This window comes from Microcaecilia unicolor, chromosome 10 (assembly GCF_901765095.1).
Source record: "Microcaecilia unicolor chromosome 10, aMicUni1.1, whole genome shotgun sequence".
NCBI classification, from domain to species: domain Eukaryota; kingdom Metazoa; phylum Chordata; class Amphibia; order Gymnophiona; family Siphonopidae; genus Microcaecilia; species Microcaecilia unicolor.
Window position 1 is genome coordinate 36,319,561 of NC_044040.1, and position 11,426 is coordinate 36,330,986.

Consider the following 11,426-nt stretch of genomic DNA (forward strand, 5'->3'; position numbering starts at 1 on the left):
TTATCACTCGAAAACCAGACTAAGGCCACTACAAAGAAAATGTTCCACACAATATGGAAACTTACACGTATAAAACAATACTTCCCAATAGATGTATTCCACAACATCATCCAACATATCCACTCCTACCCTGGCTGAGATAATATTTAACCATCTCTCTGACGTTAAGTGCAACTTTCTTTAAATAAAACAAGGAGCAAATATCCCAAGAAGCAGAGTAGGCCATTGCTTAGGGATAGCTGCCTTGACAGCAGAGATTCACTCCACAAATGAAGGCAATTCCAGTGGCTCATCTTGTGTAGAAGGCTCACTATGTTAGATCAGCTGGCTGACAAGTGATCAAGAGGAGCTCACCCCTCAGTCAGTCACAATTCTGAATGGTGACCTCCATAAGCACAAATTTGGAGTGGAGTGGTCAGTTGTTTAAGCCTAGGGGTGACCACTGCTAGCAACCAACTACAGAACTGATAAAACCGTTTTTATAGTTATGCAAAACAAATATACAAAGAGCAAGATAGCCCCCTACGATACTATGCGACAACAAATTTATATTCTCACAAATTTTCAACCAAGATTATTTGACAACAAGAATAACTAATATGCTAAATGTGAACTATCTTTATAGATGATGGCTAGTCAGTAATTGAATACATACTCATAATCCTGTTTCTTTTGCATGAAGACATCCTGTGTGTCATCTTCCATCTGTTGTAGATCAGTAAGGAGATCTGTGCTTCCACTTATAAAATTCCCCTGGATATTCTGACTGTATTGCTGAAGACGTTTCCACAAGTCATTATAAAGTCTCAGTAATTTAGGGTACTCTCCTTCAAAAGCCTGCTTCAAAAATGTAGATGCTACCAAACAAAACATGGAATAATGAGTTTTAAGCACAAACATTTAGGCCCATATTTAAGCCTCGAGCAGAGAAGTACAATAAGCATGTAAGTTAATTTACTTGGACTATTTCGAAACTATACATTGATTTTACACAAACTTAAAAACAAAAGCAATTTACTGAAAGTTTCTTTATTAAATTTCAACCCAAATACAAGCAAAATAAATTTTGGGTACAAAATAGGAAACACAGACATCAGTGAAATACACACCTCAAACCCCTATGACACCAAAACCAGAATCAAACCCACCCTGCAGCTCTAGGAGCTAAAACAAACAATAATGGGATCTACATCATTGAAATGCACACCACAAACCCTCATGAGGCCAAAACCAGAATCAAACCCACCCCTCAGCTCTAGGAGCTAAAACAAGCAATAATGGGGTCTAAAACAGAATTTAATGAAATTAGACATCTACATCATTCAAAAGCATGGAATAGACTCGCGAGTGTCCAAATATAGTTTCAAAATCCGACGTCTGGTACATGGGCCACTGGAATCAACTGAAAGTCACTCCATCAGCAGCAACTCATACATGTGACCTTGCCACTGAGCCAAAGTAGGCGGCTCCGGGGAATCTACTGTAAATGCCTTGCACAGAAAGAGATCAGGGTGCCCTCCTGAATCATCTGTACATTTTCCAACAAAGCAACTTGTGGGTTGGATGTCCAAATAGCGTCATACATAAAAGATCTGGAAATCGGAACGAGGTGATTAAATTTGCAGATCCTGGAGAAGGATCACGACTGGCTGGTATAGGTACACATGAGAATTAAGTGGACCCTGCACCGTTAACGGAAGAATGTGTTTATGAACAACAATTGAAGGTGGTCAAAGCCATGTGACCGGATGGGATCCATCCCAGGATACTGAGGTAACTTAGAGAAGTTTGGAGGGTCCTTTTAACAATTTGTTTAATAAACCCTTGGAGACTGGAGAGGTTCCGTGGGACTGGAGAAGAATGAATGTGGTCCCACTTCATTAAAGTAGTAACAGAGAAGAAGTGGGAAACTACAGACCAGTAAGCCTCACTTTGGTTATTGGAAAAGTAATGGAAGCGTTGCTGAAAGGAAAGGATAGAAAATTTCCTGGAATCCAATAAGTTACAAGATCCGAGACAACATGGTTTTTACCAAAGGTAAATCATGCCAAACAAATTTGATTGAATTCTTTGACTGGGCGACCAGAGAACTGGACTGAGGATGTGTGCTACATGTAATCTACTTGGGTTTTAGCAAAGCCTTTGACACGGTTCTTCATATGAGGCTCTTAAATAAACTTGAAAGGCTGGAATTAGGACCCAAAGTAGTGAATTGGATTAAAAACTCGTTGACAGACAGACGCCAGAGGGTGATGGTCAATGGAATTCATTCGGAGGAAGGAAAGGTGAGTAGCGGAGTACCTCAGGGATGAGTGCTGGGACCAATTCTGTTCAATATATTTGTGAGTGACATTGCCAAAGGATTAAAAGGTAAGGTTTGCCTTTTTGCGGATGATAATAAGATTTGTAATAGAGTGGACACCCCGGAGGGAGTGGTAAATATGAAAAGGGATCTGCAAAAGTTAGAAGAATGTCCTAAAGTTTGTCAATTAAAATTTAATGCAAAGAAGTGAAAAGTTATGCATTTGGGGAGTAGAAACCCAAGGGAGCCATATGTCCTAGAAGGTGAGAGGCTGATATGCACAGACGGGGACAGGGACCTTGGGGTGATGGTGTCTGAGGATCTTAAAGTGAAAAAATAGTGTGACAAAGCGGTGGCCATAGCCAGAAGGATACTAGACTGCATCATGAGAGGAGTAACCAGCAGAAGAAAGGTGTTGATTCCCCTTGTACAAGTTGCTGGTGAGGCCCCACCTGGAGCATTGTGTTCAGTTTTGGAAGCCGCATCTTGCTAAGGATGTACAAAAAACAGAAGTGGTCCAGAGGAAGGCGACAAAAATGATATGGGGTTTGTGCCAAAAGACGTATGAGAAAAGACTGGGAGACCTGAATATGTATAGCCTAGAGGAAAGAAGGGGCAGGGGAGATAAGATACAGACATTTAAGTACTTGAAAGGTATTAATATAGGAACAAATCTCTTCCAGAGAAGGGGAAATGGTAAAGAGGACAAGAACTGAGGTTGCAGGGTGGCAGGAGTAATGTCAAGAAATTCTTTTTCACAGAGAGGGTGGTCGATGCCTGGAATGCCCTCTCGAGGAAGGTGTTAGAGATAAAAACAGTGATGGAATTCAAAAAGGCATGGGATGAACACAGAAGAACTATCTAGAAAATAGATGGTATAAAACAATAATAAAAAGTTTAGGATAGGTTGGAAAGGGCTTCAATGGCAACTTCAGTAGCAGGAACTGAGGACAGTGCTGGGCAGACTTTTATAGTCTGGGTCCCGCAAATGACAAGGTGTATTCGAAAAGGCTGGAGTAGGCTTTGACAACAACTCCAGTAGGTGGAACATAAGGACAGAGTTGAGCAGATGTCCCTCAACATTGTATTTGAGAACCACTTAGTATTCCTACTTAAACGTTCACGGCTGCTGAATATCAAGCATAAAGGTAAGTGGATAGATCATCTACTTATCTTACGTAGAAGCCAGACAACTGATTATTGTCCCCAGAAATTAAAAAAAAAATGTTTTTAGTATTTAGCTCACGCCTTTCCAGTGGTAGTTCAAGGTGAGCTACATTCTGGTACTTCCTTGTCCCCAGAGGTCTTACAATCCAAGCCTGTACCTGAAGCAACAGAGGGTTAAGTAACTTGCTCAAGATCAAAAGGCGATGCAGTGAGATCGCTGGACTCTCTGGTTCACGCTCTTCCACTCAGGGAATATGAAAAGCGTATGCAAGGGTCACAGGGTGCTTTATTATCCATGGCAGAAATTTGAATGAAATCAGGGGCCCTGTTTACTAAGCTACACTGTAGGCGTGCTGTTTTTAACGCGCACAAAAAAAATTGCACGTCCTAACATTAGAAACATCAATAATTTTTAACATGTGCTAAAAACGCTAGTGCGTCTTAGTAAACAGGGCCCTAGGTTAACAATTCAAAAGTTAACAGGGAATGAAGAGACAGACCGACAAATATACAAACAGGATAATGATTTTTGTATAGTGCTACCAGTTGTATGCAGCACTTTACAGACTCACATTACAAAGTACCTCTTTATAAGGTCAGTCTACCAATCTAAGAATGAAGCAAGTAGACAGACAACTTAATAATTATGAATACCTAAGTAAATCAAAAGCAGCAATGCTGATGCTCATCAGAATCCTATGCCGTCAACACAATGACAGAAGTGAACCATGAATATACAGTAGTATTTACAAAGGAAAGGTGCACTAGAAGTGAAGCAAAATTACAACCATGTTTTTGTAATGTGATTTATAGATTTTATGCTAATGTAATTTTATGTTGCATGTATTGTATATGGCCTTGAACATTATTAGATTTGAGGATAAGAAATCAATTTAACTACTAAAATGTTCACACTACTTATTCCAAAATAAGTACAAACACATAAAAAATAAAATACTTTTATGATATAAAAGAAAAAAAAACATCTTAGGAATGAGACCAGAAGAGATGACAACAGATCAAAGAAAGAGGTACACTGATATGTAAAGAGCCTAGTTGATATAGAAAACGACATAGTACTTACAATTTGTGGCTTTCTGAAATTGAGAAGACATGATCTGTGTGACTTCACTCCAAAACATATAAAGAATATCTGCATGGCCTTCCTGGGTAAAAAGCACAGGGGATGATAGCATACTGGAAAAGAATATGTTTCAAGTTCAATGTAGCATATTAGAAGGGAATTAAGCAAATTTTTGAGCTAAATCTTCAAAGCTCAATTTTATACAATGCAGCAAGAAATATTGAGTAATACTTTCTTGAATTCAACTGACAGAGTTAAGGTTTTCTCTTTATATTTTAAACATCATCAGGAACTGTTTTATAGCTATGAAATTAATATGTTCCCATATTTAATAGCATCAACTTTAGAAGAGAATTTATTTAGTTGAAGCTACAGATCCTTGCTCTTAAAACTGTTTTTTTTTTAAATTCCCTAAGAAATGTACAAACTAAGGGTCCTGTTTACTAAGCCACTTTATAGGCATGTTACGGTTGGGTCATTCTATGCCAAGCGGTCTAAAATTTAAAAAAGTTCCCACCATCATGTTCTCCAATTTTGTTCAAATTTTATCTGTTGCGTGAGGTCTCTAACTGCAATAGTTGCAGATCTAGACCCCCTTTTCTGAAAGGTTGTCAGTCCATGAGCGCGCGACATTTACCAAAATGCCATTTTGGGGGTCTAATAAAATCCAAACACATTTATAAGAATGGCTAAAAAATTCAAATCCTGTACAGTTTTTGATGCTAATTCCTTCCGATGAAATACATTTTAACATTATGGATGCAAAATCCAGTCAAACAAGTTGACTCAAAGTGTGCATCAAAATTGGTCACGACTCATTGGAACATATTTGGACCAATATTCAGACCGCAACAACTTCCATGCAAACAAAGATACGGACTTGAAATTTTGAACAAGCATAATGCCTGTGCTGGACATAATACTGCCAGATTTGCAACTAACCAGCATCTACAACCGCCCTGCAGGATCTCTTCAAAGTTGGTACTGTCAGCGCAAATGGTAAAATGTACCAAAGTTCAAAGCCAATTATTAAAAAAGAGTCTGCCTGAATCAGCTTGTGAACAGTATAATCTGAAAGAGAAAATTGTGTTCTACAACACTGATATGTTTTTGTTTTGCAATGCCACCATTAAGTAGCCATTTACTCAGGTCGCGACCAATTTTGATGCACATTTTGAGTCAACTTGTTTGACTGGATTTTGCATCCATAATGTTAAAATGTATTTCATCGGAATTAGCATCAAAAACTGTACAGGATTTGAATTTTTTAGCCATTCTTATAAATGTGTTTGGATTTTATTAGACCCCAAAAATGGCATTTTGGTAAATGTCGCGTGCTCATGAACTGACAACCTTTCAGAAAAGGGGGGTCTATATCTTCAACTATTGCAGTTAGAGACCTCAAATTTTGGGAGACTTCGTTTAACACCTGACTTGCGCAACAGATAAAATTTGAACAAAATTGGAGACATGATGGTGGAAAGGTTTAGACCACTTGGCATGGAATGATTCTGTTTTCAATGTGTGTTAACTGTGAACGCGCCTACAATATCTCTATAGGCACCTACATGGTGATAAGGTATAATACAGCCAGAGACCCCCACTGGAATGGTGGAGGGCTGAAGGGGGCTGAACCTTAAAGCTCAGGCTATATAGAAACCCTGGTAAAGTCAACAATGTTATGGCTTGTATGACTAGGAGCTTGCTGGAAAAGCATGGCCTAGTTTTTAGCCCGGATTGAGGCCTAAATTATCTAAATTAAAAAAGTTAAGTTAAGAAAATATGGAACAAAATGGGGAGCAGAAAACAAAATGGAAACTCTAAAGTGTCAGTTACAAAGTGGATTTTCCTCAATTTCTCCTTTTGAGTTAGAAAAAACTTGTCTTTCTGAAGTTGAGCAAGTTTGTGGTCAGCTAGTTTGGAACAAACAAGTTTACCATTGGAGCTAATGGGTCCCATTAATTAGAATGGGACCAGGAAAGTATAAAAGACAGAGAGATTTTGGGCGTGGTAGAAGACCTTTCGAAGTGCTAGGGGAGATGCTGCCCGACTGTCCACCCATCTGCTTGTATACCTGATTCTGCTGTACTACTGTGGTAAGCTATAATAAAGCTGATTATTCTTGCAACCTGTTCCCTCACTCTTTCCTATAGAACATTTAGAAACTTAGTTAAACTCTTGAGGTAAAAATGGTGAGTAAGCTAATACCTGAGCACACATATACCGGTTGGGAGTCAGATAAAAGAGGTTATGGCTAGGGAGTATATTAAAAGCCTTCTGGGAAACTCCCCTCTGTCATCTAGACTGTTGTCCAGCATGGAAGAGGGGCAGTCCTTCCCGAGTAAGGAAAAACATTGGTGACCCGGACTGCTGACTACTCGGACACTTTCCTTTTTTGTCACGCGTTATTTGGCCGCAGAGGGGATATATATTCCCATATTATGCTGTATATTAAGGAAGGCCTTCAATCAAATAGACTGAAAATTCTGCAGGAAACAAAACACATCTTGGAATCCCTATGGATTGAAATTCCATGTGTAAAGGGGAAAAGGATAGTGATAAGAGTGTACTGCTGTCCGCCTGGCCAGGACGAACAGACGGATGTAGAAATGTTATCAGAAATTAGGGAGGCTAACAAACTGGGCAACACGATTTCAATTACCCCGATATTGACTGAGTAAATGTAACATCGGGGCATGCTAAGGAGGTAAAATTCTTTAACGAAATCAACGACTGCTTTATAGAGCAGCTGGTACAGGAGCCAACAAGAGAAGGAAAAACTCTAGACCTAGTCCTTAGTGGAGCGCATGATCTGGTGCAGGAGGGAATGGTGATGGGGCTGCTTGATAACACTGATTGTAATATGATCAGATTTGATATTAGCTTTGGAGTAAGTACGTTAGCGTTTAACTTTCAAAAAGGAGACTATGATAAAATGATTTATCAAAAACTTATCAGAAATAACAGCTTTAAACACTTAGCTATAGCGTCTATCTCTTCTTCCATCTGCATCAAAAATCAGACCGTGACCAATGATGGCCAGCATTTCGTTAAGCTGCAGAGACACCAGTTCCGTCAGTTTTGAACGGAGTCTAAATTTTCTGACTGACTGACGAAATGCTGCCACCACTGTTATTTCTGATAAGTTTTTGATGAATCTGCTAGATTTTGTAACTTGTAATTAAATTCGCTAGAAAGTTTTTTTTGCAAATGATGAAGCCCTCCTACTTCAGCTAACCGCTGTGAGCTTCTTGAGGCTTTTTCCTCCCTATTCATCATTTTCATTGCTTACTGATAAGAATATAAAAGAATCTTTTTTACTTATATTGTGTTCTAGGTGTTGCCATTAGTACACAATTTAATTCACAGGTTAGTGTTAATGCACCTTAAAAATTTTAGGACAAGCAAAATAGATTTAATAGATCAAATATATACTGAATGCACATCCCTAATAAACAGCTATGTGCCTCAATGTTATTAAGTGCTACCCTGAAGGATATAGGGGGGGGCATGCCTAAAAAGGCTAGATTAATGGACCCATATAAATCAGAACCTCTTGATCACTGAAATTGCATGTAACCTTTGTCAAAATGTTTCAACTCCTGTCTTTTCTTATCTAACACTAACTGGCCAATAACAACAGTAACTTCCTTTGCCCTCTCTGCTTTTTTTTTTTTTTTAGAAACTTTCATATAGCTCAGAACATAAACATACAGCCAAGACAATTATCCCATGTCATATATGTTTCTGGATTAATATGTAATTCTTGGGGGAATTCTGCGCAAACACACCCAATAACCAATAAAATATTGCAAGCAAATGACTTGAAAGCTCAGTACAATACTGTATTTACAAATTCAGCATAATACATTTGTAATCGGTTTGGGCAGAATTTTCTCATCATAAGGTTTAGCTCATCCCTGCCTTAGGCCTGACCCCCTCCTCCCTACCAGCTTTCTCTTTCCTCAGGTAGACCCTTGCCCCCACCTTTCTCTGCCCCAGATTATTTTCTTTACCTCCTCCCGATTCTCTCTCTCTCTTTACCCCCAGTTTTCTCTTTGTCCCCAAACTTTTCTTCTCTCTGCTACACCCTGTATACACACTCCCCCAGCACATATTCACAGTTCCCTATCTCTTCCAATTGCATATCGAAAGCTCTTTCTATTCCTTCCCACAAGGCACAAACTCACAGTTCTCCAAACACCATAAAAGACACCTGCAGCTCTATTTCCCCCCCCCCCCACGCCACACTCCCCTCCCACCAAGGAGCAGATATACTCACAGCACCTTCTCCCCGCCTCCCAGGTACACAGAAAATGCAGCTTTCTACTACCCTCCTATCCTAATATCTACAAGAGGAGGAGGAGAGTGCTGTATATCAAGCCGTGTCTTTCTCCTATACCATCTGGAGTGTAACTGCTGGTTTGAACCACACAGCTAAACAGTGTCCAAGTGTATACTGTGAACTTTCCAACACAGTAAGTATATATTTTTTTTACCTTGGCTATTTCATCAATGAAGCAAACATGTGAAACAGGATCCCGCTTTTTTGTCAATACCTTCTGAAGGTGTTGCACCTAAAAGAAAGATTTTTCTCTTTAATATAATTTTATATTATTAACTTTCTCAATCTATATGTTTGAGAGAAAGAATAACTGTACCTGCACACAAGACGCACAGACTTGATCCATGAGTTTCTCCATATTTGTCCAAAGAGCTGCGCGGAAAGCAGCAGTATTTCCTGGTGTAGGCATGGTAGCTCGTCCAGGGCCACCTAGAAATATTTTGAGAAAAACATAATTGTTACAATAATTGTAATACTGAAAACTATCAGTGTAAAATATGTTATAAATATAAAATAACTGTGCCTTCAACGCAGAATGCATATAAAAATATTTACTTTTCTGATGCACAGTATACCATATCGCAATTTAAGAGGGAATGTCTCAAACATGAGAAATACAATTCTTTTTGTTGATCTGTGATCTGTAAAAAAATAATCACACCAGTGGGTGATATCATCCAATGGCACTGAGGTGCAACATTTCTTAGCACCTGCAGAAAACCCCAGGCAGCTTCACTTCACTTGCATAGAATTACTGCCCTTCCACTGCAATGTAGGACTCATTCAGTTCTATATAAATTTTAGGGAAGTTGGCAAGAACAGGATGAATTAGCCCCACAAATGTGAATCTCTAGCTCAGCACACCTTAGAAAATATATATAGAAAAAGAAACTAACGGACCACTGATGGATGAGACAATATTTTTATGGGGTATTTCTTTTCCCAAATAGAAGACATCCCGAAATAATAAATATACGTCTCCATACAACCCTGGAGTACAGAATGACCAAATCTACCATTGTAACAGAGGGCAATGTCTAAACAAAAATGGAAAGTAAATGTGTGGATAAAAGTCCATGTTGCAGCCTCACAAATCTCTTTAATAGAGGCTGATCTTAGATAGGAAACTTACACTACTTAGATGATTCTGACATTATGAGTCTTTAGTTCACTTCAGGTAAAGGCTGTCTAAACTGTGCAGTACCCCTCTCTCTCCTTCTCCAATATGAATCCTAGTCTGTTTAATAACTACCATCCAATATCTATCTAATGTACTGTTGCTATATAGAGATACACACATAAATATACAGACAGCAGTCTTGGCAGCAGGAAAGAGTTATCACATGTATAATTTTCTGCCTGCTGGGGAGGAGTCATATGTGTGTACCCAGTGCACAAAACTCCCAGCTTTCAGAGAATGAGTACTGTCTCTGGAGGCTAGAGTAGTAGACCTGGAGCAGACAGAGGAGACAATGACATCTGACAACAGATTTTACAGCTTAATTGTGATGCTGTGTGATAAAATATTTTCTATGATTTGTTTTCATTCTCTTGGTTGTTACTTTCACAGTGATCTTTTTCTACTGTACTGCATGTAATTACGAGGAATGAGGCATACTTAATGAGTTTAGATGTCTTAAAATGCTGAACTGTGTGGTTAGGTTAGGTACTTACCAATAAGGATTTAATAACTAGCCTAAAGTTCCCTGAGCCTCCTCTGCTGTGACAGCCCAACCCTCAGCAGCTCACTCCGTCTCATCTGTAGCCTATTCTTAAGTAGAAGCCTCTGATTGAGGGCGAGGAATGTTGTCTTAGTAACTGGTTCATACAATACTCAGTTGAGGTATTATTACATTATTAACCACTTTGGTGTTATTTCAAGAAAAGTGCTATAGCACATTTTTTTTAACAAACTAAACTTAAATTAGATCAAGATAGCAATCCTAAATCCTAAAATTTAAATTCAAGTAATGGATTATTGCTGTTTTTCCCTTAAATACAAAATAGTAAAATGAGCCATAAATAATAGATAGAAAACAAGGACCAGAACCAATGAAGCAGCAAATTACTCATTACACAATTTAAAAATCCATGCAGTACTTGAAAAGTACCACTTTTGTGATAAATTTGCAAATTCAGAAGTATATATTTGATGTTTAACAAAACCTAATCTGATTCTAGGTAAAACATTGTTTAGCAACTATCACTTTCTTTTTCAATGACTTAAATAAGTCTGTAAAATGGATAAAAGAAGAGGTGCAAGTTATACTATAATTTAACCTAGGTCTTTCAAATGGTATCACAACAAGTTGTTGAAAAATCACTGAGTTGATCAAATCTCTACTATAATAAAAAGCACCTCCAACGTTGTGAAGCTGACCTGTGGCTTCACTTAAGTGAAGGGTTCGTAAGGTTCGTCAGATTCGTCAGTCTGTCACCATCTCTCTCGGCCCAGCCCTTGCGTCAAAACGTGATGATGTCAATGGTGGCGGACCTATCAGAGGCGTGAGGGCGGGGCCGAGAGAGAT

General features: G+C 38.7%; 1 protein-coding gene across 1 annotated transcript in view; it reads right to left on the minus strand.

Moving 5' to 3' along the window:
* COG5 (component of oligomeric golgi complex 5) overlaps nt 1-11,426 on the minus strand; it is a 333,667-nt gene that overhangs the window by 82,905 nt on the left and 239,336 nt on the right. Inside the window, exons 9-12 of the mRNA XM_030216260.1 lie at nt 9,215-9,327; nt 9,053-9,130; nt 4,554-4,635; nt 656-857 (exon numbers count right to left, since the gene is read on the minus strand). Coding sequence (XP_030072120.1) covers nt 656-857; nt 4,554-4,635; nt 9,053-9,130; nt 9,215-9,327 — 475 coding nt within the window. The remainder of the gene's footprint in view (nt 1-655; nt 858-4,553; nt 4,636-9,052; nt 9,131-9,214; nt 9,328-11,426) is intronic.